A 26529-nucleotide genomic window follows, 5' to 3' on the forward strand; every position below is an offset into this window, starting at 1 on the left:
TGCTTCAGAATCCATGTGAGTGGAGGGAAGTGGGGAAGAGGAGAGGAGAAAAGCAGCAGTAAACAGAAGCAATCTGTCCCCTTGGCTCTGCCCACAATTGGCTGCTGTACCTTCCACCCAACTGCTACCATTTCATCTTCTGATGAAGAGGATGTAACTATTTATTCTTTAATCTCATGTTTTGCTATAGAAATGAAAAGAGAACTTTCAAAACAACAAATATGCATTTTATTTATTTAACATATTTGTATCCAGCTCCTCAGTACAACAATGTCCAAAGTGGCTAGCAATAGAAAAATCCAAAGCGACATCTCTCTCTCTCTCTCTCTCTCTCTCTCTCTCTTTCTCTCCCCCCCCCCCAGACTGCAACTCACAGAACTCTACTTTGCTAAGTACAGAGCATCTTACCAGTTCAGTTTCTCACTAGTTGGTACTGCAAATCAATAAATAGCCTAGTCTAGATATGAAGATAATTTAAGGCATGTGTCCTATGGAAGGAAGTTCATCAAATATACAAAGTTGTCTTGCCAAGACTGTGATAGCCCAGTAGTTTCATCCCAGCGGGTCCATTCAAAACCTGTGGGGAAATGAGGTATTTCATGGTTACCAATCCTTTTCTTCTTCTCTGGGGTCTTCTTCAAGAGTTAGACAGAGACTGCCCCAGGTACTATTCTCCGGATGTATGTGTAGGATTTCCGCAGAGTGACACTCCCATGATGGGAGACTCCTCTGGGCAGGACACACTCCTCTGTCAGTTTCTGTGTCTCTGCATCCCAGCATAACACTGTGGCAATGACTTCATTCTTCTCATCTCGACCTCCAGTGATGAACAGCTTGTTGTTGCAAGGTGCAATCCCACAACTTGCTCGTTCTTGACTTAGCTGTGTTACCAGGCACCATGTGTCCATGAGGGGGCTATAAGAGTAGATGGCCCTCATGGCCCCACCTGGAATTGGGGGGAAAAAGCAAATGAATCTTCTCAAAACTTGTTTCTTAATCGAACAGTCAACCTAAAGTCCAACTGGTTGGTGTCAAATTTGCAAGCCAGGAAGTATTACTCATCTTAGACTACAATTCAAGAACTTCTCAGTCAGCATGACTAGTAGCCATGCTAGCTGGAGTATTCTGGGAATGGTTGACAGACATCCCTAGATCCTGGGGAAGCAGAGATCATTCATCAAAAGAACAAGGTGACAAAAATGTATAAAATTGCAATCCCTGTGAGAGAACTGATGCTGTACCTACCCACAACATATATGTGGTCATGGAAGCTTGCAGCGTTGACACATTTTGCTTCAACAGGCATGGGTGCTTTTATGCTCCAGTGGTTGATAGCTGGGTCATAACACTGTGTTTTGTCGGTTGCCAACTTTCCATTGGGTCCTCCTCCAATCACATAGAGTTTCTTCTTGCAAGTGGCTGCCCCAAATGAGCTCACACTCAGCAAGAGCGGAGCTGCCTGTATTAATTCCAAGCAAAACAAAATCATTCAGAAACATGTTCAAGATTAATCTTTATTTTCTGCATTGTCTTCTTTGGGCACATTAGTACACTTCTGTTTTCTAATTTGTCAGCTAGGAGATAGCATAGCTCTGGAAGCAGATCTGATGTCCCAGGCCTGTTGTATGCTTGGAAAGGAAAAGTTGTAAGAGAAGGAAATACACATTTGTCTTAAATTGTGATCTGACTCTGAGATGAGAAAGGAGAAGCCAAGCCAGAGTTTCATAGCTAAACAACACAATGACTGAAATCCTGTTGTGCAGTTCCACAAAGTGCCACTGATGAAATTGCTCAATTTCTAATTTAGGTTTTCCTTACTTCTCCTGAGGTAGACACCCTCAGTAATGAGGCCTGAGAGGAACAGGTTTGCCAGATAGATATTATTGGGGTGAGATGCTTCAACAGGTAACGAGGTCCCAAACCATTAAGGGCTTTGTATGTCATATCCTTAAACCTGGCACAGAAGCTAACAGGGAAGCAGTGCAGATGAGCCAGGACTGGGGAGATGTGACTGAACCTCCTAGCCCCCAAAATTAACCTGGCTGATGCAGTCTGGACCTGCTGAAGCTTCTGTACCATATTCAAAGGAAGCCCCACACAGGGGCCTTTGAAATACACATTGCAATAGTCTAGTCTCAAGATTACCAGCACGTGGATCGATATCTTCAGGGTTTTTTCATCCAGACAAGAGCGCAACTGGGTAATCTGACTAAGGTGGGAAAAGACATTCCTGATCACAGCTGAATTTTGATGTTCCATAGAAAGTGCCGGATACAGGATTATATCCAAGTTGCAAATCTTGTTTTTTAGGGACAGCATAATCCCATCGATACTTGGTAAATTATCCCCTAATCAGGAGTGAAACACCTTTCCCTAACAAGGTATCTGTTTTGTCAGGAGTCAGTATCAATTCATTAGCCCTTGTTCAGTGCAGTATCAAAGACAGGCAGCACTAAATGGCATCCACTACATATATAGTGGATCAAGTTCCTTTTCATTTTTACATTCATATAAGCATACATGGCCATCACATGCAAGTAGTAGAGATTTAAATCTTTACCTAAACATTTTTTGTCTTACATTCTTCCATCCTGCAGGCATGCTAGGAAAAAAGAGGTTACTTACATGTAACTCTGGTTCTTCGAGTGGTCATCTGTGAATTCACACTAATGGGTTAATCTGTGCCCTCGCAGAGCAGCCTCGGAATCTTCTAGAGCTCAAGCACATGGTGCCAGGACCTCCCACATGCTACCTATAACCCTGCCCCAGCATCAAGTGCCTCAGTTCCGAAGAACAGTCCACCGCTCGGCAGCATGCAACAAGGCACACATGACGGCTAGCGGGGAGGAAGGGTGGGACGTGTGAATTCACAGATGATCACTCAAAGAACCAGAGTTACAGGTAAGTAAACACTTTTTCTTCTTCGTGGTCTCTGTGAATGCACACTAATGGGTGACTAACAAGCTGACTTACCAGGGGGAGGGACGTCACGGAAGCACAGATGCCAGGACGGCACAGCCCATCGCAGCCTCCACCTTGGCCCAGACATCCAAGTGATAGCGAGCCACAAAGGTAGATGGTGTGGCCCATGTAGCTGCTTTACAGATGTCTGCCAAGTCAACTCCTCTCAGGAAGGCTGTGGAGGATGTGACAGCTCTAGTTGAAAGTGCCCTTACAGTGCACAGTAAAGGCATGTTAGCCAGCTCATGTCAAAGGACCAAAAGATCTTCCTACCAGCAAGTTTGGATGCAACATCCACCACATCAACTGTGCCACCAGTTTTGCTGTGACCACAAGTGGTTTGATTGGAGGATCCTGCAACGGGTCGAAAGGTGACAGGTACCAGGCCTGCAAGAACCTCATCTTCAGACTGGCATGCTGAACTACAGCTGTAGTGGAAATCATAAGGCCTAAGAGATGCTGCACCTGAAGAGCTGTCACTCTGGCTCCTGGGAGAAAAAGTGCCACCATTAGCTGGATTTTTTATATCCTGTCCTCTGAGAGGAATGCCAAATCACAAGAGGCATCTAGCATTGCCCCAATGTACGAGAGCCTCTGGGTGGGTCACAGGGTGGACTTCTCTTGGTTGACCTGGAGCCCAAGAACAGACAAAAGGGACAAGGCGAAGGATGTCTTTGTCCAATAGAGAACAAGATGGCGCCACCAGCAACCAATCATCAAGGTATGGGAACACCGTAATACCATGTAAGTGAAGATAAGCTGCCACCAGGGCCAAAAACTTTGTGAACACCCATGGTGCAGTAAACAGCCCAAAGGGGAGTGCCTTGAATTCGTAGATCACACCCTTGAGGGAGAACCACAAGTAATGTCGATGTTCACGCCAAATGCTGATATGGAAATAGGCATCACTGAGGTCTATGACTGAAAACCAGTCTCCAAGGCTCAACATCTGGATGGTACCATTCAGAGAGACCACCCTAAAGCATCAGGGCATGATAGAGGAATTCAAGAGATGGAGGTCCAAGATGGATGTCCTTCTTCGGGATTGTAAAGTAGCGGGGGGGGGGGGGAAGCTAACTGCGAAATCCGGGTTGTGAGTCTGGACAATGGCATCTTTCTGTAGCAGAAAAGCCACTTCCTCTACCAACGGAGGTGAGAGGGTGGTGTCCCTAAATAACCCTGTGTAAGGTGGAGAGTCAAATTCAATAGCATATCCTGAGACAATAATGGTGAGAAGCCAGGAATCAGAGGTGATGAAGAGTTGCTGGTGGGCCGATGGAGTTAAAGGCTCTGCTTGGGCCTCTGGTCCGGGCAGCGAACCTGCTGGTGCAGCCACTGCCTGCCAGTCTGTTGTCAGGATGGACCTGAAGAAAAACCAGAGGCCTGTGGCTTCTGACAATCAGGATAAGGCCAGTAAGAGAAGGACTGATGCCAGGAATTTCTTGGGTGGCTCTGCTGGTTACTGTAAGCCCTGGCTGTCTTGTGCAGTTTGAGGAGGTTGTTCAGGATCTCATCAGTCTTTTCATCAAAGAGACCTACCCCATCAAAGGGTAGGTCTTCAACCCTGGACGTCGCATCTTCAGATATTCCAGCCGAGCGCAACCAGGCATGGCGGTGAAGAGTCACTGCCGTAGTTATTTGTTTTGATGCAGCATCTACTATGTGCCTGGCTGCAATTCTCTCTTGCCTTGCTAAGGTCATAACCTCCTGGTGGCAATCAAGGCCTGAGGCCCTGAGCTCCTCTGGGGCAGCTTGTAAACACTGGCAAGGCAGTATTCCAAATATGACATGGTACGCCCCCATTGCAGCGGAATAATTTGCCACTCTAAGGACAAAGGACACCAAAGAGTAGATTCTGCAACCCAGAATGTCCAACTTCCTGCCCTCCTTATTATTAGGCATAGATGCCGACCTATTCCTTGCCCTATTCTGAGTGGCATCCATTAAAGAAGAATTAGGCAACGGGTGCTTGGACAGAAAGTCCATATTGTTGCCATGAGTCTCCACTCTCCTAGATATTTGACCTGATGCAGAGGGCTTATTCTATGGCTCCCTCACTAATTTGAGGAGTGAGGAGATGAAGGCAAGGCAGAGGGGAGGAGACTGGTCCTGCGTAATATCTTTGTAAACCTTGTCCACCTCCTCCTCTGCAGGTTGTACAATTTTGTCAAGTCCATTACTTTTGCAATTCTGCGAATAAGGGGTGAATAGGCTGTGTAGTCCTCTGAAGGAGATGAAGGGTGGCTCTCTGCCACATCTGACCCAGGTGTGGGGACATTAGGAGGAGATTCTTTCTCGATGTCATCATCTGAAACCTCCGAGCCTGATTCAGACTCATCCTCCCGGTCTGGAGACTGGGAAACCAGATGTCAGGCCCAAACTGGCCAATAAGGGTTGGGCTGGGCGAGATAGTCACCTGTAGTTGCCGGTGTAGGCCTCTCTGGTGATTCTGGCTGGGCAGAGGCCATATCCTGTTGAGGTCAAACCAACCCAGCCAGTGGCACACGATGGGTCCTCGAGGGGACAGGTGATGGAGGCTCCTCCAGCCCCAGCCTCTTAATGCCCCTACGCCAAGCCAGCACTTGTGGATATTCGTCTTCCCAATAGCTAAAATCACCATAATATCTCAGATGTCAAGGTGGTGAGGGCGAAGGTGAGTACTGCCCATAATACTGCAGCCACCAACAGTGCCAAAAAGAAAGCTCAGCGCCATAAGGAGCTGGGTTCTGAGGATCAACAGGTAAGCCCGGAAAGATGGATATGACTCCAGTGTAGGTAGTCGATATCAGAACCCCTCGTGCTCATCCACAGGCTCCAAGTGCCTGGCCTTCTGTTTCTTTTTCCTCAGTATCTCAGCTGCTAATGAAGCAGATGGAGAAGGAGATAGCCATCTTAATGCCGAGCCCAGTATTGAGGAAGGGCTGGCAGACGCCTCAAGCTGTACCTCCACCAAGGCATCCACCCAATCTGAAGAGAAACACAAGTCCGGAGATGCTGCAGTCACCGGTCTCAGAGGAGGCATATCCTCATCTCCCAATGGTATGCTGAGGCATACGGCGCATGCTGAGCATGGGCCAAAGATGGTGGCGATGGAAGGGTCTCAGCCGGAGCCCCAGACAGCTTCCCAGAAGACCTTTTCTTTTTCTTCGACACTGATGTTGAAGCCGGCCTCAAGACTGATGCTGAAGCAGTCAACCTCAAGCCCGAGGAAGACACCTTTGTCCTCTTTTTCACCAACTTAAGTGAGTGGGCTGCCACCAAAGATGTCTCAGAAGGGGGAGCTTGTGGCAGATCCATGGTTGGGTCCCGAACCAGACACAGGGACTTTTCACAAAGAAAAGAGAGAAGGTGTTGGAGCCTTGGTTTTAATGCTGGCTTCATAAAGCTCTTACAAGCTGAACACACAGCCAGCTGGTGCTCTTCTCCCAGGCAAAATATGCACTGGGAATGGCCGTCCAGTAAGGTGATTTTGTTGGAGCATGAAGAGCACCACTTGAAAGGGCCTGATAAATCTGCTTCACCAATCCAAAGAAATAACACAGTTTTCTTCTTTTTGCCAACTCACAAGTCTGAAGCAACATCAGAACAGTCCAAGGGTTGAAAACCGGGAGGTCGAAGAAGTAGAAGAAGAGAGAAAAAACCATGAACATGGTAGCTCCGATCCGAGAAGCTGCAGCAGCGGTGGCAGAAACTGAACTGAGGCATTTGGTGCTGGGGTGGGGTTATGGGTAGCGTGTGGGAGGTCCCGGCACCATGTGCTTGAGCTCTAGAAGATTCTGAGACTGTTCTGCGCAGGCACAGATTAACCCATTAGTGTGCATTCACAGAGACCATGAAGAAGAAATGAGGGAGGGGCTTCCACTGATAAAGGAATTCTCTGTCCCCTTTCAGCCCTCCCACATTGGTTGTGAACAATTTGGGGAGAAGAAAATAAGCTTGGGGGGGGGGAGAGAGTTACAACTCCACCAGATTCATACAATGGTCCTGATCTTAATTAGTGGCAGCTCACGCTTACCTGAATGTAAAAAGAACATGACTCTAAATTGCAGGCTTTGTGTTCAGTAAAGTATAATTTAGTTTTCAGTTGAATCAGAAGGAATGTTTCTAATCTTAAGAAGAAAAAGCCCTCCAGGTTTGGCAACACACTTAATGTGGGAGTGAGAAAAAAAGGACATGAACAAACAGGAGCCTAAGGAGAAAACAAGGAAGGATGAGACTGTCATTGTTAAGTGAAAAGGCAAATGGAACTATTGTGGTTTTCAGAGGCTAAATAATGCATTGTGTTTTATTAATTTTTTTCTAAGGACATTTTTTATGTCCAGCTTTCTCCAAGAAGCTTGGGACAGTATACACTGGCTTATTCATGTTATCCTAGCCACAACCCTAAAAGATATGATGAGCTCTGAAACAGTGACTTGGCCAGGGATATAAAATGACCAAGTGGATCCAAACCTCACCCTGTGGGTACCACAATATTCAGAAATAATCAACACTACACATTGCATAGTCTCTGGATCATTCTAGTGGCCAGTTCTGGTAAATACACCCTGGAAATACATATAAATACATATTTCTGGGGAAATTTATTTAGGATTATCAAGCAGCAGATATGTGAATCAGTGGATACTGATCTACGACTCCAACAATGTGTTCCATGTTAAGATTCAGATGCTGATAGATCATTTTAGGGGCAAAGTAAATGTGATATCAATCACACAACTGATACAGTCTAATCTGGAGTGGGTCCACATAAGACAGCAAAGAATTAAACACTTTTTCTTCTCCTACAATTGCCGCAATCCAAATCTCTTCCTGCACTTTTTTTAACAAGACTGCTCATGCCATTGACTGAACAAAAATAAGAATAGTGGACAGCTGGAAAGAGGAACAAGAAGAGAGCCAGGGTGGTGTAGAGGGTAGACTGGGACTTAGGAGACCTGGGTCCAAAGCCACACTCAGCCATTAACTGACTCGGTGACCTTCAGCCAGCCATATTCTCCCTCTCCAGCCATCCTCAGAGGCCTCTTTTGAGGATTAAGTGTGGAGGAGGAGAGCCATGTATAATGTCTTGGGTTAAACAGAGGAAAAGCAGGATAAAAGTGTAACAAATAATAAATTGAGGAGAAATTGCTCAGTGACAAAATTGTTTGAGTATAAATTGAGCAAATTGCCTAACATCTCTGTTGACTAGACATGAACTGGAAAAATGACAAATCGGGGTGTTTGTGGCTACCTAGAAACTATGAACCACCCTGAACTCCAGAAATATGAACTGGTTTGTGGTTCATTTTTCAGGTGCATGTCAGGGGAGAGGGGAACCTAATGCCTCCAACCCCTCTGCCACTCACCTGCCCCCTTAGCACTGCCCCCGTCGCCTCCCTACCTGCTACTCCCTCCGCCCCGCCTCCTCTTCCTTCTTCACCAGCACCATCTTCAGAGACAGTGGTCTGGCATCCCTTCCAAAATCTGGGTCTGCTTTCTCTGCACACGTTCATGCCTATCAGCTGACAGGTGGATGCATACGCAGAGACAGATAGCCTGGCTCCCAGAAGGGAAGCCGGGCTGTTTCAGAAGATGGCGGTGGAGGAGAAGGAAGAGGAGTAGGTGGCAGGACCAGGTAAGGAGGCAATGGGAGCTGCAGCAAGAGGTTGAGGGGGAATCCATTTTGCCAAAGCAAAACAAAGTGCCGAGTGGGGTGGGGGGGAAATAGTGCTTCATTTCATTTCAGCAAAATGGCTTGCACATATCGAACCATGAACCAGCCTGGTTTGTGGGTTTTTTGGTTTGTAGTTTAGTTCATGCCCATCTCTGCTGTAGACTATTTAATATCCACTATCAAGTGTGCTGAAAAAAAATGGGATGGCTTCAGACTTCTGGGATCAGCTTTGTTTAGAACATCATTGTGAACAGGAGGCAAGTGCAAAACACAGGACACTTAGAATGAAGGGCTGCTAAAACTAGGAATTTGTTTGGAATACCTGGAGTTCATTGTCACACAAATACCTAATTCATCCTGATAATTTCCTCCTAGGTTTCTTAAATTCAGCAGTAAAAATTTAGGGAGTCTGTTTATGCGGTTATTAAACAAACAGGAATAAGAAATCCTAGCAGATCTGATTGCAAAAAAACAGAAATCTTCCAGTAGGTCCATATCTACCTCCTGCCCATCTCGATGCATTATATATCTGAACATGTGAAGCTAAAATTGCCTTCTATAATACAATTCAACACACACTGCACTGAAGTAAATCCTATAGAGTTCAATGAGATTTGCTCCCAAGTCAGCATGAATAAATTACCACCCATATAGGGTCAGATCAGACATCTGTATTTCCTCTTCTTACCATGTTGTCCCTTCAGACATGCAGATCTTTCAGAGTTATGTGCCTGAACAGTCTGATAAAGCATTTTTATCTCCCACTGAAAAAATTATAAAAGAAAAGCAGGCTAATTTGCCAATATAAGTTTAGGCAAGCTTGTGTTAGAATAATGAGATAGTCTTTTCCTCTTAATGGAACTCTGATTCTAATAACATATTAATTGTATTGCCCACTTTGGACCATAAATGTGTATCCACAAGTAAAGGTGATAATGTGGAAAGAAAATGCCATTTGAAAATAAAATATATTTTCTGGCTAACTTTACACTGCATTACATAGAAATTCCAGTTTTAAAAAACCCCAACCCTAAAAACATTTGTGGTATCATGTGTGAAATCACCATTTGCCTACGCACTAACACCTGATAGTCATCTTTTTTAGTCTTGTTTCCACTTTCATTGAAAGTACATGTGTGCTTTACCTCTGACCAACAGTTGTGAAAACAATCATAGGTTTCGACACTGTTGATTCGCTGTATACCATCAAAACCACCAAGCACATACACTTTGCCACCAAGCACAGCCATTTTGTGTCTCCATCTTCCAACATTCAAATATTCAATTTGAATCCATTTGTTGATGGATGAATTATATTTCCAGACTTCATGTTGCGTCTCTTTTCCTCCTGCAATATATGGAACATATTAAACGTAGAACCAAACCTCCAGAATTTTTTCTTAAAGTCGTGCATAGTCAGACCAAAAACATAACCTACTAGGAGGCATCCCTTACAGCATTTTTGTTCATCTAGCCTACAGACTCTCATTAGAACCCTGAGAATTTTATTTGTTTTACCAAACTAACAATTTCAGTGCATTATCTTTAGCTGTATGCAGCTGGATATGGACTATGTATTTGCAGAAATCAAGAGATTTAAAGCTTCGTTCTTTAAATCTCTTGATTTTTGCTCAATCTCAAGTCATTTAAGGAAGTACCTTTATATCCAGTTGTCAATATTCTCTTTTAAGAGTGCAAGACCCAGTGCAATTATTGTTTCTTAAAAATTGAGGGGAGGGGAATGTAGCACATTGTACAGAGCTGGACCTGAGCTTCTGTGCATTGCCATTGAGAGATTATCTTTTTAGGGACCACAGATTATGCTCATTTATTTCCATGAACATCCACAACAACCATCTACATGTTCCTTACCTGATATATAGACTTCATTTTTTAACGTAACGCAGGCAAATTCCACCCACTTTTTATTCTCACTCTCTGTTTCTTGTTCCGTGTTTGGTAATTTTGCCACTTCCAAACGACTGCGCCTCAAAGGATCAAGACATGTTACTTCTGCCACAAATTTTTCATCCTTTGTGCAGCCACCTATGATCATAAAGACCTCTGACTGGAATTCATGCATCCTGGGTTTTGTTCTTTCTGAAATGATCTAAATAAAGCAAACATTAAGCAGATCTCTGTTGTATGATATCATTACAAAAGACCACCTTCCCTCCAGCAAATGAATCCCCTAAGACCTTCGGCAAGGACTACTGTATCTACACAAGTTCAGACTCTTGCTGCAGTTTCTAAGAAAGGCATGGTTGTAAGGAAATGCATCTATTTCAAAACATTAAGGTCCCATAAAACAATTGTGCTTAGCTCTGTAAAACTCATGGAAAACAGTCTAGCTCAACCTTGGGTCCCCAGATGTTCTTGGATGGCAACTCCCAGGAGCCTTCACCGCTAGCTGTGCTGGCCATGATTCCTGGGAGTTATACTCCAAGAACATTAAGACTCAAATTTGGGAACCATTGGTCTAGCCCAGGCCTGGGCAAAATGTGGCCCTCTGGATGTTGCTGAACTGCAACTCCCAGCAATCCTAGCCCACACAGCCAATAGTGAGGAGTGTTGGGATTTGCAGTTCAGCAACATCTGGAGGGCCACACTTTGCCCAGATCTGGTCTAGCCACTGAAAGTAAAATTCAGTTGTTCTGGAAGCCACTGTTAGACAAGATTGTCTTGAAGAAAACCTTCCGCAACCTCAGATGATTTTTGTCAAGCCAATTAGCAACTGGTTACTCAATAACTTCCCATTTTGAGGAACAGTGATTGGGTGGGTTCCTAGCAATTTAGCAAGCAGTCATGGGTGACACTGTACAACCATACTAATTCTCCTAGACCACTCAGGGTCAAACTAGATGACACATTTATCATATGTTTTTTGTGCATTTGTTTTTTTTTAAGAGAGCCAAATAGTGACAGTCATTTTAAGACTGTCCAAGTAGTGACAGTCATTAACTTGCTGTAGAATATGGATTTCTTCACCTATGTATCATGCATGGAGTATATTTTGTTTTGCAATTGGCCATTGGAAGGTTTACACAAGCTTAATGCACTAGTTTGTTTGCTAAGACACATATGTCTAAGGAAATGCCATTGAAGGATGAAAGTGAATAATAGGGAATATGCATTCCCCTTAATGGTTAGTCTGACTTTCATTGAGTTTTGTACTGACTGATAAGGTTAGGTTTCAGGAGCACTACATCCTGGGAGATCATATCCAGAAGTTCATGCTGGGGAGCTAACGCTCTGCCTCCAGCTTTGTGGGGTTTCACAGATCTCTATACTGTCCCTAAGTATATGCTATACATAAAACTAATGACACCCAACTCTGTTTCTCCTTCCCATCTGAGGCAACAGAAGTCTAAACCGCTGCCTAGAGACTGTAACAAATCCTTTAAATAATTTACTGTTATGTTACCTTGATTTTTTTTTTACTATTAAAACTAAAAGAGTCAAATTATTAATGTAGGTATGATATAAAACCAGTACATCATTTATTTACAGTATTTATTTTTTACTAGGGAAAATAAAGTAGTATGAAATACCTTTTCCTTTTTGTATTCTCATGTTTCTTGATTCTTCAGCATACTTTCATCATTTACAATCAAGCTACTACCAATAACATATCTCGAACCTTACTTTTTCAATAAAAACTCCCAAATCTCTATCTAAAACATACTGCTTCTTTCGATCCCCAAATCTATTCTAACAAAACGGAGGGGGGAGGGTTGCAACCTAATTGCCATTTATTTAAATTGGAATCATACCTGAAAAAGAATAAAAGAGTCTTGTAGAACTCTAGAGCCTCTCACTGATTAATATCCACTTCAACAGATGCATGTACCATCATACCACACTTCACTTGATCTCATGCTAAAAACTAAGCAGAATCAGGGAGGTAAGCTGGACTAGTGCTTTGATGGGAGATCACCCACAAACACTAGTGATCTCCAGGAAAGACTAAAGAAAGAATCCTGTCTGAAATCTGGAGAGCCTCTGCCAGTCAGTGTTAACAATACAGTGCCATATAGACCAGAAGTCTGACACAGTAATGTAATCTTCTATATTCCATGCATGTTCTGTGAAGTCCACATTTATGTCTGTGTATGTAAGCATATATAGACCCAGGAAAGTATTATGTTACTTGCTTTAAGTTACCACACAAGAAGGAGAGCATTATGACACAGGATGAAGGGTGGTAGCAGTAATCATGGTTCAGGAGTATAAAATGTGTCAGTTGATTTCCAGAACTTGTTAGAGAAAACTATTCACTGAGAGATATCCTTCGTGCTCCACCTTCTGGGCCTTCACTATAGATGTCAGCACAAGAGGAGTGTGCTAACCCTACCCCACATTGTCTTCCTTCTTCTGTAGAGAATGACGGCTCCACGTGCAGAGGAGTTCTGCACAGAGGAGACTCTTTTCAGAATGTAGCTCTCCACACATGGAAAGCAAAGACTGGGTGGTGGGGAGGCCAATTGCTTCCCTCCACACATGTTAACTAAAGTAAATAGTATAACACTGGAACAGGGCCGTATACCTATGAGATACTTTCAAAAATTATTGGACACTGAACAATGAAAGCCATGTGATGACGTGCACTTCTACAGTATTTGCATTGCTATATGAATATCTATTGGTTTTCCTACAGAAAAAAAACACACCAACTCTCTGGGGATTTTTTACTACAGAGCTTGAAGGAACCCAAGGCCATTTAGGAAATTAAGTTGTCCCCAAGTTAGAATGACAATCTGCCACATGAAGGAAACAGGATAGCAGCAGAAAACTGACTGCGGAACAAATAGCTGTGAAGAAGTGATGTGACCGATGCAAGTATTCTCTCTTAATATTCTTAGTGTTTTAAAACTCACCTCATTCCCTGATAAATGGTACATTCTGGCTTCTTGAAGGAGAGGGAAAACGTCAGGGCACTGCCTGATGAGTGAATTGGCTTCTACCGTCTCTACAAAATACCAAGGGTCCAGAAGGGGCAACCGGACACCCTCTAGAACATAGGGCAAGAGAGGGAGTCTTTCTGCCATTTTGAAATGTACCCAGTTGACAACTGTCTCAAACACTTGAGCTTCTTCGGTGACACAGAGGTCATCGCTCTTCAGCATGCAATACAAGATGTCTGCAGGCAACTCTAAGAATTCGTCATAGTTCAGCACTTGGGTAAAATTCTGAATAATGTAGTTTTTGACCTGCTGCTTCAGTTTATCAAGTGAATGGGTATCAGCCAATCGCAAGATTCCAACACAGTTTTCCGGCTGAAGAGCTTCAATGAGGAAGTTGGAGCAAGCATCTACCATCCGCAAAAACTGCAAGTATAAGATGAAGCACATAAAAGTTATATGTACACATGCCTTTATGGATTTTACAGCCTTTGAAAACTTTTCAGAAAATAAGGAAGCAGTCAGTGGTGCTGCTTGGTGTAAAATGTTCAAATGTCATTTTTATTATGTATTGCCAGGTTAGTTGAGCAGGTTTGCCTCTGATCTCCTCTGCAAGACAGGCAGCCTATTTTATATTATGCTAATGTATGAAGTATCACAATTCTAAAGATTCATACTGGCATAATTACAATACAATGTCATTTTATGCCATGTTATAATTATTTGCTTTAACAATCAAATTTGCAAATTAAGCATGTATTACTTCCAATGATCAATCACAACACAAAACACACCACATACAAACTATGCCACTGAGACAAACTATGTGCTATCACAAGTGGACATCTTTCACCACTTGAGAGAAGACATCTTCTAAATCCACTGACAGTTATTAGCTTGGAACATTTCTCTCTCTCAGAAGTTAACAATCTTATAACAGCAAAAGATGCAGCTTACTGGTTTGTACATTGGAAGGTTACAAGCATGATAAACATCTTCAGAAGCAGCCAGTGATGTACAGGGAAAAGTGAAAGAATGGCCTTTTGCCTTGAAAATTACTCTTCCACATTGGTGCAATGTGAAAGAATACCAGTACTGCACATAAATCCATTTGGGTGGGTTACATAGTTACATTTCAAGACTGTCTGACTGGGATGACAGCTGATGAGGAAGCAGTACATGGTGAGAACTTTTCTCTTCATAGACATGACTCTAATGCAAATATATCTGTATCTCCCTCAAAACAAAACAACAATACAAGGACAAAAGACAAATGGATAGTCTAATGCTATTAGAGGCAAGGTGACAACAGCAGGCACTAAAAAGTAAGGATTCCAATGGAAACTGAAACAGGAGGCAAAGGAAAGGAATTAATTGCAAGTAACCCATTAACCACATAGAATAATACAGTGGACCCCCGACTTACAGACAGCTCGACTTACAGACTTTTCGAGTTACAGACTTCTCTGGCCGCAAAATTTAGATTCGACTTGCAGACGGAGAATCAACTTACAGACCAGAAAAAAAACCAAAATGGAACAAAAATAGAATAAAAACTGCCAGTTATGGGATTAATCGGTTTTCAATGCATTGTAGGTCAATGGAGATTCGACCTACAGACTTTTCGACTTGCAGCCACCATTCCAATATGGATTAATTCTGTAAGTAGAGGATCCACTGTAGGTTAAAGGTAAAGGTTCCCCTTGACATTTTTAGTTCAGTCGTGTCCGACTTTAGGGGGCCGTGCTCATCCCGTTTTCAAGTCATAGAGCCAGCGCTTGTCCGAAGACAGTTTCCATTGCCACGTGGCCAGCGTGACTAGACACGGAACGCCCTTGCCGTCTCATTGAGGTGGTCCCTATTTATCTACTTGCATTTGCATGCTTTCGAACCGCTAGGTTGGTGGGAGCTGGGACAAGCAACGGGAGCTCATGGTCTAGAGGGGCGGGGTAAAAATCAAATAAATAAATAAATAAATAAAAATCACTCCGTCACGTGGATTCAATCTTATGACTGCTGGTCTTCTGACCCTGCAGCACAGGCTTCTGCAGTTTAGCCCACAGCGCCACCACGTCCCACTTATAATTAATTCCTTTCCCCAATAACTAACAGGTAACTAAATTACATTATAAATATAACTTGGGAACAGACTCATTCTTTCTGTATTTAACAGTAACTTTCAAAAGTCACCATTAATTTCATAGTTACAGGGGAGTGGCCTCACTAAATGGTGAACATGGAATATCACATTGTTCTGGCTTGTGTTATGCCTTCTATGCTATTGTGCTCAAGGTTGCCAGGTCATCAGTTTTGACGCAGAGACTCAAGCTGTCGGATAATCTCCTAACATTTCCAGTCAAACAGTTCTGTGCAGCTATTCTATCTTTCTTCTTTTATGAACTGCCTATAGGGAGTGGAAAGCATGGAAGAAGTGGTGGGAAAACACACAAATATTGTAAGTAGAAAATGACTAGATCTTGATGCCTTCTGCCCCCCTCCCAATGAATGAGACACAGCAACTCCATATTAAAAACCTTGACTGGCAGTACTTTAAATCCTGTCTTTTTAAGCAGAGTGCTCTTTCTTTTTCTATTTGGGAGCACATATCATTCAGCCTTTAAAGTTAGGAGTGAAAAGCTAATAATATTAAGCATTGAGGGAGATCAGTCTGACCTAGAAAGATCTAATATTCAGCACTTAGAGATATCACAGCTTGGTTTTCAACTCTTTCTTAAATGCTCATCTAAAGACATTGGATTACGTTCCCCAACTGGGTGCCATTCAGATATGATGACTACAGATCTCCTCAACCCTAGGCAGCATGGCCAACGACTGTGACTCTAGATGGTGGGGAGTTGTGGTATAACTTATTACAGGGTGCCCAGGTGAGAAAGGTTGTGAGAAATAACAGTAGCTGAGCAGTTTCTCCCCAGAGTGTAGAGGAAACCCCACAACAGTTTGGTGTTTTTATAACACCTCTCTTCAGAACTGACTAAAGCACAGCATGGTTTTTAAAAAAATAATTAATGAGAAAAGAGAAGTGAAAAACCAGAAACACAGTTTTAGAGAGTTTGTAGATTATTAAAGTATTTTCAGCTGAATCTTGTGCTCAGAGCCGTGTCCTGTTGTTGACACATTTAGGTGACTTATGAAAACTGAAAGATAACAGACTTTGCCTTTAAACCACTCAGTTCCTGTTTTTAAAAGAAACATGTGTGCCAATGGTTAATGAAACAAAGGTTTAACGTCCTCTGTGTATATCATCCTCATCACCTATTGACACCCTGCTATATCTGACATATGGGGATTCTAGTCCTTCAAAATAGAAACTACTACTTAATGGGACAAAAATTATAGGGACCTGTTGTATTCAACTGTAAAATAAAATAAACACCTAAAACAAAACAAGACAATATCCCAAAACAACAGGATTGTCATAATTTTAACTGGAACCGCTTAAGAAAACCACACAGTTGCAGGTAAACTCAAAAATGAGCTCAAGGTTTTGAAAGCTTACTTGTTATTTTGTGATATTTTAGTTGGTCCCAATTACATCAGCCCCATCAACACAGATCAGACAGAATCAAAATGGCAGCAGTAAGGAAGGTACTGTACACATGTAGATCTAATGCTCTGGTCATCATTGCTGCTGAACAGTTTGTCTGCCAAACCCTCTTAACAGAACTGCTCTCACCCCAACAGAAACATTTTGAGGCAGGAGTAGTATTATTCAGACAGCTGTGATGGTGATCCCTTACATGTAGGAGTTGGATTCCAATCAGTCAGTAAATTTGGAAGTGCACATGCTAATGACAGTTCCCATAGCTATCCCTTCTTATAGGAGAATCCAAAAATGCAGGCAGCTGCATCAGTTGATATTAACAAGTAATGTGCAGGTATTTTGTAAAGCTGTTGACTCTTAGTTGCTGTGAGATGGATGGCAAGACTTTAGATCTTCCCAGAGGTGAACCGCCATGGAATGATCACCATGGGATTAATGATGTTCAGTTTCCCAATGGATATAGGAATGTTGGAATTGGACATAGACTATGATACTAGGGCTTGCAGCCCTGAAGGGAAAGAAGGACAAGAAGAGATCACAACCACAGAATACTGGGAAATAGTGGGAAAACAGGCTGGAATAGTAAATGAACCATAGAAATGAGAGATGGAAAGGACCAGGAAAATAGAGAGGCAGAAGGACAGAAAACAGTCAAAAGGGTGAATATGAGGAGAGAAAGGAGTAGGATGGGAAGAAGACAATAGCTTTAGAAGATCTGTGGATGGGTGGATGGGTAGCATTTATATTACCAAAGGAAGAAGTAGAGAAGGTACAAAATAAAAAGCCATTAGTTAAACCCTTATAGTGGGGTGAAAAGGAGGAAAGGATGATGAAGTTAGAGAAGAGATAATGATGAAGTTAGAGAGATAAGCCATTGAGAAACCATGGGTCCAAGATAGCCAAGGTGCATGGAAGGAAGGAAGGAAGGAAGGAAGGAAGGAAGGAAGGAAGGAAGGAAGGAAGGAAGGAAGGAAGGAAGGAAGGAAGGAAGGAAGGAAGGAAGGAAGGAAGGAAGGAAGGAAGGAAGGAAGGAAGGAGAGATACAGTATGACAATAGGTATTGTCCCCAAATAATGAGTGAAAAAGAATTCATGGGATCAACATCCATGTTTTGGCAAGTGCACATCAACACTCCCACCTGCACTCTTGGAACAACCTGTAAATTACTGGAGCGAAATGTCACTAAAACCTGACATAAAGGGTGTGTTGGATATACTTCTTGTAAATAAATTTGAACTGTTATCCCATTTAGAAGACCCATTAGAGGTGGTGGTGGTGCAACCCCCCTTAATGTGGAATGAAAAAAGATGTTTGCAAAAAGGAGAACATTATTTGTGGGCACAACTGAAGGAGGGGTCAGAGGAATTGGTATTAAAGCGACCCATAGTTGCTCATTCAAGAACAAACAACCTTCAAAAACTTCACAATACAACAGAGACAGCTTGCAACAATAAACTGTTCATGGGAAAATCCATTTATCTCCTTGCTACTGTAAGAACTGCATCAAATCCCAAGGTAAACAGGGAAGCTTGAGGCAGATGGCAGATAATATCACAGTCACTGTTACCTAGAAAGTCCTGGGGCTTCAACCATAAGAGCCCTGGCTTCACCACAACACAGCAGAAAGGCACATCACAAGCTAGCAGGCAGTCTGCCTAACAACAGAGGTGGAACTGGCATGGGCAATGGGACCAAGGGGTGAATACCATGTCCAGCCCCCTCACATTTGAAGATGGCTCTGGATGTGGAAAATGCAGAAAACAATTGAAGGCGCAATGCTGTGTATACTTATTTGCAAGTAAGTCCTGTTCTAGTCAACAGGAGGCAGGTTCTTCTCTTCAAGTACAGTACGTCGAGATTTACATTGCATCTCATTTCTGAAACTGACATGAATGTTGCATTAATTGAATAACAACTTAAGAATCCATGAGGCAGCCAAGGTGAAGAATTTTCTACTAAAATTTAGACTAGCCAAAACACCTACCAATTGGTCACACTTGCACTAAAATTACAAGTAGCAATCAGAAGCATTTGGTTCAGAAACCAAGTCCATTTGGTCCATGGCAGAGCTTGGAAATAGAGTTTCACATAGTTACTTGCAATTAATACCTCTATTCAATAATAAAAGTATCATTACATTACATTACGATTCGAACGGATTCCAAATGTGAGGCATTTTCATCCCACTTGTGGTTTAATTTTAACTTTAAAAGTTGCCTGCTTCATGGATGGGTAGCGGAAGTTTCATTGATGGGTAGCGGAGGTTACTAAGTGGTGGAGGAGAAATATCGCATGGTTCAAGCTCTGAGCCGTGCTGCACTTCTGATGCTGCCTCATGTTGTCTTGTGGATGTTGATGTTACAAGATGGCATTGACAGAAAAGAATATTTTGTACCACAGGCCAATGCTCTGTAGCATTCTGGTGATTTTTTTGTTAAATAATTAAAAGCAAATGTTTTAATGTTTTTTTCAGAAATGAAAAAGTAAAGAGTTACCATAATAGTAACTAACCTTCTTTGTTTAAATCTAGAGCTGGCTTCGAACTGCACTGGTGAGTCATAACTTTTTAATTTTCCAAGTTCTGGTCCATGACTTAATGTTGTGTGTGAACTGGTCTTATGTATTTTTCCATGTGCTAGAAGCATTCACTAACCTGAAAGAGGCTGGCGGCTTCCAAGACTTTCTGCACATTTTCCTTAGTGATCAGCATTTTGCTTGTGTACGTGTAATCCAACAGAATCTGCATTGTTTCTGCATCAACTCCCTTAATTACTATTTTTTCTTCATATTTTTCTTTTAAATCATTGCAAAACATTGCCCTGAAGGAGAAAAAGGAGGTTATTTGTTACAAGAAATCTAGAAAGACCTGTCTTTCTGAAATAGGTTCTGGAAACAACGCCATTAGTACTGACTGTGAAATACATTCACATACAGAGAGGTATAATGTATTTTTCCTGGCTTTCTATTTTAAAATCTTTGAATTGGATGACAGTGTAGATCAGGTGAAAACAAAATTGTAAAGTAAAAATGATCAATGGAAACATTTAAATCCTCAAAGTGATCTGTAAAACAGACGGCACCATCTCAGCTCAGCATAACTATACAGTGGTGCCTCGCAAGACAAATGCCTCGCAGGACAAAAAACTCGCAAGGCGAATGGTTTTGGTGATGGGGTTGATGTCTTGCAAGATGAATGTTCCTATGGCCGTGCTTCGCAAGACAAATGTTTTCCGTTTTTTGTTCCTGCCTCATGTTTGCTGATTTTTAAATGTTTTTCTATGATGTTTAAAAAGTTACAGTTTTTTGATTGAAATTTTTGAAATCATCTGCACAATATGTATGGCTTTAAAGAGCACTTAATAAACCGTTTGTAAACCAAATTTGACTTTGTTCTGACTTTTTTTTGCCCATAGGAACGCATTAATTAGATTTCAATGCATTCCTATGGGAAAACGCGTTTCGCAAGATGAATTTTTCGCAAGACAACATTAACCGCGGAACGAATTAAATTCGCCTTGCGAGGCACCACTGTATTAAAATGCAGCATCCTATTAGTCTGAACATTCTATTGTTAAACAAATGCTTTTAACAGGTAGCTTATGGTTCAAGCAGGGGCCACCTCACCTCAAAACCTTGGGGTGAAGCACTCCTTTTGTTCAAACAAGGGGCTGTCTCTGGCTATTAATTCATTTTGCTAGTCCTTGTGTGTATAACTGTGGGCTATTGTATCTCACGCTATGTATTTTCAGATTGCAAATGACACAAAATGCAGCATCAAAACAACTAATTAGTGCAGTAAAGGCCTGCTGAAATAGATATATTTTGAAAGCTGACCAAAATGTGACAAAATATGGAGACAGTCTATTCTGCTGTTAAGCAAACTGTACCCTATAAAAAAAAGTAAGACAATGGCCTGAAACTATTTGGGAGAGGGAGTTGGAAATTCCCTCAAAATAGCACTTGAAGTGTTTTAGTCGTCAAAAATAATGAAAGTAATGAGTAAATATTACTTATTAGACACAGAGAAAGAAATGAGTGATGTTGCCAATTTCAAATATTTTTTCACTTACTGCCTCTTAATCATGTTTTGTCTTGAGTAAATACACCCAAAACTCCATGAGCTTTTGCTTATAGGGCATCCACATCCATTTTGTAAGTTACCCAATCAAACAAGTCTTAACTATAATTATCGCCCTTTTCATCTATTTGCATATGAGTAAACTTAATAGTTTTAAATAAAATAAACTTTTATTTATTTATTTATTTATTTATTGGTTAATCGTGCACACATGTACATCAGGTACCATTAAGCCTGTCAGTTAAGCAGATAGATTTAATTTTGTGCTTATGTCCTCTGATGTAGGTGTGATGAACCAGAACAGCCCTACGGCAACAAACTGGAGAACACAAAAATTAGAAATAAGACCTAGAGGCTACTATAACAACTCATTTTTAGAACACATTTATAGAGGTTCCTAGTGATAGAGCAGGTCCATGGACATAAAGGACAGGATACACTCATTGAATTGGCCCAGAGAAAGGCTTATCAAATGTCTTCCTCCACAAACAATAACTCCTTCTGGAATAAATGAAAAATTAAATCAATATGAGAGTGATTCAGAATAGCATTTGTTTTGCCATATACCGTATTTTTCGCACCATAAGACGCACTTTTTTCCCACAAAACAGGGGGGTGGAAAGTCTGTGCGTCTTATGGAGCGAAGAAAACAGATTATATTTTCCTGTTTTCTTCTCCTAAAAAATTGGTGCGTCTTATGGAAAGGTGCGTCTTATGGAGCGAAAAATACGGGTATACACACATATATACATCAAGATCTAAATAAAACATACAGTACACTAGGGGTGGGGACTGGAGTTATGGAAGTCACTGTCAAGTCAGACTTAAGTCACATCAAAAGTTTGGCTCAGACTTGACTTGGAGGGAGGGTTCAATGACTCCAAAGCAAAGCAAAGTGTGCTGCTTATATACTGCCCCATAGCGCTTCAAGCACTCTCTGGGCGGTTTACAAGTTAATTATGCAGGCTACACATTGTCCCCCCAGTGAGCTGGGTACTCATTTTACCGAACTCGGAAGGATAGAAGGCTGAGTCAACCTTGAGCCGCTACCTGGGATCGAACCCCAGGTCGTGAGCACAGTTTTAGTTGCAGTACAGCAGTTTGACCACTGCGCCACGAGGCTCCAACTCAACTCGTGACTTGGAACTCACCCACCCTCCCTTATTTTTGTAGGTATTGGTAACAAAAAAGCTAGCTTGCTAAAAATATCTGTTGCTTATTTAATTAGGGGTTTTTAATGTAATAGAATTTACTTTTAATTGGTCATCTAATTGCTGCAGCTTATGTCTGAAGGCTGATACTGAATTAATTATTAATTCTTAGTACTGAACATGAATTTGCAAGAACCTTGCTTTTCCAAAAGAAGGGGCACATTCCAAATATTTAGAAAACTTTGTCTTCAAAAGAAAAGACTAAACGTAATATCACGATATTACACTGGGGAAAATTACGTCACAGGTTTCCTTCATCTGGCCGGTTGATCCACAAGCCCCTGAAACCTATTGATGTTCATTAGCGGAGCATCGGAATGTCATATAAGAAAAGCAAGCATCTGGGAAAGAAAATAAATATAGGATCTGGGAATTCAAAAGATTCCTACATGAATACCTACTGCAATGAAGAACATGTGCAGAGATTTGAAAGTCCTGAGCTCAGGCTTGTACTTTTATAAGGAGCCTTAGGCAAAACTCAGTCTTTAATATGGGTATAATATAATGAATATTTTACTTACACACAGACACAGATTGTGGGGGGTGGGATGTTACAAGATTAATAGAAGGCTTACTTAGAATATATCTGGAGAACATTCTAGCACAGTGTGGTAGCCCAAATTCTGATATTTCTTACTTTATTCATCCTTTTAAACCTGACTTTTATCCTGTGTTTGTTCTGGTGGGCAACTTAAAAAAGCAAGGCAGATAATTGTGGCCATATTGATTCTCCTAGGACTCCCAGTGGTACCCACAACCACTGAAAATGATATATTTCTGGGCCGTCTGGCTAGGAAGGTATTGTATGGTTCCAGTTCTAATCATTCCTTTCAAGGTTTATCTCAGAAAGTGCTGCTGATAGACTGCTGCTCTATCCCTGGCCTTTGTCCTATATGGTGCTGAAAGGGTCTCTCTATCTTGTCTCCTCTGTTATGCAACACATGTGTTCATCCCCTGTCCAGTGAGAAATATGGTAAAAATTTCTAAAGAATTCTAGATTTATTTTCTTCTCAAGAAAAAAAGAGTTATGATAAAAGCAATCTTAACTTTCCTGAATAATCATTGTTAACATGAGAGTAGAACATCTGATTCTCACAATATGTTCACTTTCCTTCACCTTTTTATTCAGAACTGATGCTTTCTATACTGTATGTTTTTCTATGATACAGAACAAAAAAAATCTTCCTTCTAGATTTTTCTGTTTTGGAATCATAGACCTCTACATTCAGAACTGGTCTTAGAAGTCACCAAGTCTAAGTCCCGCTTTGCTGCTGGAATCGTGAAACTACAGTATCTCTTAAGGCAGCTGTGGGGTATATGGATAAAAGGCAATATAAAGCATCCCTCTAAACAGGAGGAGCAGGTAGCATGCAAAAAAATGTGTTTATTTAACAGGGTGCTAACCGTCTTGACCAGACAAATGCTTGATTGCACAAACATCTTTACAGGTGTTTGACATAGATTGCAGGAATGCTTACCCATAAAGTTCACAGTTTGCCATCTTTTGGTACATGTCAGTTTTGCATGTCAATCATAGATGAAAAGATTTCTCCTGGAAGAAACTTTGCCACTTTCCTGATTTTGGCAGCACGTATGAAAGACTTTATCAGATCAGCTTTTTAAAATAATAATAAAAAATAGGAAGCTAAACACATTTCTTTCTCCCTTTTTGACCCCCTTTTCAACATATTGTCTTTGACAAAGAAGGTGTTTGGGAAACCATTATTATCCAGATTTCATACAGGAAAAAATAAAGCTACCTAGCATTCTTACCTGATGTCTCTATGGCCTTAGAACATAGATGGTATGACAGTTATAACATTTAATTTTATAATAATTAAACAGCAAAATTGGCCTGTCTCAGGGCAGCACGTAGAGCATTGGGAAGGTAAGACGAAGTGTTCAGAATATTTACTTTTCCATCTCACCTGCCTCAGTTTCAGTTATTATCTTTCTGCATGCCAATAGAAAAGGATTTGAGCTTAAGTATCACCCTTACCTAAAGTAATTGCTTGCTGCTGCAAGGACCACACGATGGCAGGAAAAATTCATGCCATCCACACACAAGGTAACGTCTGTGAGAGAGTTTTCAAGCCGGAGGTTCTCCAAGCCATTTTGCAGCACCATGGATAGGCCAGTGTCATCGAATTTAACCCTTTCATTGTTCGAGACTTCCACAAGCTCTCCTAGATTCTTGGAACCTTCATTTTCCAAAGCCAACTGAGATTCCTCCTCCAGGTTCTCCTTCACCATGTCTCCCATGTTTTGGTCAGCAGCAGCAACAGCGGCAGCATATCATGCCATTAATACTTCAATATAAGATGCTTCCTGAGCTTCAGACAAGTCACGCTGCAGAAGCAAGGCGGGTTTCCTGTTTGGGCCTCCCCACTTATCTACAGCTGTCACACACACATAACAGGAAGTCTTGCACTTTCTCATCCTGTTAACACAAGCAAAACCAGTCAAGGGGTTGTGTTTTCTTTTAATCTTGCATATTTCAAGCAGTTTTAGTATGCCAACTGAAGACTTTAAGACGCCTTCGAAGATGTACATCTTATAATCAATTTCAAAGGCTAAATATTCTAAAATCATAGTTTTGCAGTGTAACCTATCTAGATATCCTTGACCAACATGAGAGAAGCATCTTTGGGTTACATTAAGCCTCTTCAGCAAAACAGCTTGAGCGCATACAGCAAAAATGAATATCACCGTTATTAGAGTCTTCTATGGGAATAACTGGCAATCACCTTGGAACTAATAAGTATTCTTCCTCACTATACACCAGTTTTTAAATCTCAACAGTATTTCTTTTAAGAAGCCTGTACTGACTATCCTTATACATTTAAAATGCACAATTATGCCAAATAAAGTGTGTTGGGTTTTTTTTTAAAGGTGGGACACCTTAAAACCCTTTGTTGTTTTTGCTATAACACAGCTAACACAGCCTGGAAATTAAAAACAAAACAAAACTGACCACCCAAGATTTTCATTTCTCAATTTAGGTTCATGCTGATAGGTGTAAACTCTAATATGGTACAATAATCAAAGGGTAACAGTTACTATATAGCATGCAATGTTTCCTAAGTGTGAAATGCCAGTGTTCTCAATGCAAAGCCCAGACAGTTGCAGGGAGATACAGAAGATTTATTTATTAATTTATTTAAAATATTTTTATGTCACCTTTCTCCTTAAAAAGGCCCCCAAGTGGCGTACATCATTGAAAGACAACATTTAAAGCTTTAAAAAATGTAAGCATACAGTATGCATGTTAAAAAGGATCCAACGAATGCCATACTAAAAACTAGTAAATAAAAGCAACACCAAAAACACATTCAAAACAGTAAGGTGTAATAATGCACTTAAAAACCTATTCAGGCAGCCAGTAACTAAGACAAAGCTTGTCTGAAGAAAAAGGTCTTTGCCTGCGTGCGGAAGGACAGCCTGGCCTCCAGTGGAGGGGAGCTCCAAAGTCTGGGAGCAATGACAGAGAAGGCCCTCTCCAATGTCTATACCAAACATATCTGTGAAGATGACAAGAATGAAAGAAAGAATATTAGCACCCTCACATGTTTATAAAGGAAGATACAGTCCTTGAAATAGCTTGGACCCAAGCTGTTTATGGCTTTATAAATTAAAACCAGCACTTTGAATTGTGCCCAGAAATGGATCGGAAGCCAGTGGAGCTACTGTAACAAGGGTAATGTGATCTCTGTGACCAGCCCCAGTTAGCAATCTGACTACAGTACCATGTTTTGGACTCACTGAAGTCTCTGAACACTTTCCAGAGGTACCCCCATGTAGAATGTGCAAGTAAAGAATGTGTCACCGGTGTATATTTTTTTAAAAAAGCAGAAGACAACACGGAAAAACATTACATGGTTACAAAGGAAAGACATTTGCATCTGGACACCCTTAAAATTAAAATTAAAAAAACACCCAGGGGACCCTTTTGAAAGAGCCATCCCTGAAGGAGGTAAGAGGGAGGGCTTGTAGAGAAAGGGCCTTTTCGGCAGCTGCCCCCAGACTATGGAATGCCCTCCCAACTGAGATTCGTCTGGCGCCAATGCTGATGACATTTCAGCACCAGGTCAAAACCTTTCTGTTCCAGAAGGCTTTTAACTGAAATAATATCAGCTGTGGGTCTGATGTCAATTTTTAGA

General features: G+C 41.5%; 1 protein-coding gene across 1 annotated transcript; it reads right to left on the reverse strand.

The window, feature by feature from the left end:
• Positions 1-205: 205 nt before the first annotated feature.
• KLHL6 (kelch like family member 6) lies at positions 206-26147 on the reverse strand. The gene is made up of 7 exons (XM_020803053.3): positions 24369-26147; positions 19734-19899; positions 13495-13944; positions 10490-10727; positions 9763-9965; positions 1246-1459; positions 206-946 (listed from the first exon to the last, which is right to left on the reverse strand). The coding sequence occupies exons 1-7, from the start codon at positions 24629-24631 to the stop codon at positions 645-647; spliced, it is 1836 nt and encodes a 611-aa protein (XP_020658712.3). The 5' UTR covers positions 24632-26147; the 3' UTR covers positions 206-644.
• Positions 26148-26529: the final 382 nt, after the last annotated feature.

Source organism: Pogona vitticeps, chromosome 3 (assembly GCF_051106095.1).
Source record: "Pogona vitticeps strain Pit_001003342236 chromosome 3, PviZW2.1, whole genome shotgun sequence".
Classification (NCBI taxonomy): Eukaryota; Metazoa; Chordata; class Lepidosauria; order Squamata; family Agamidae; genus Pogona; species Pogona vitticeps.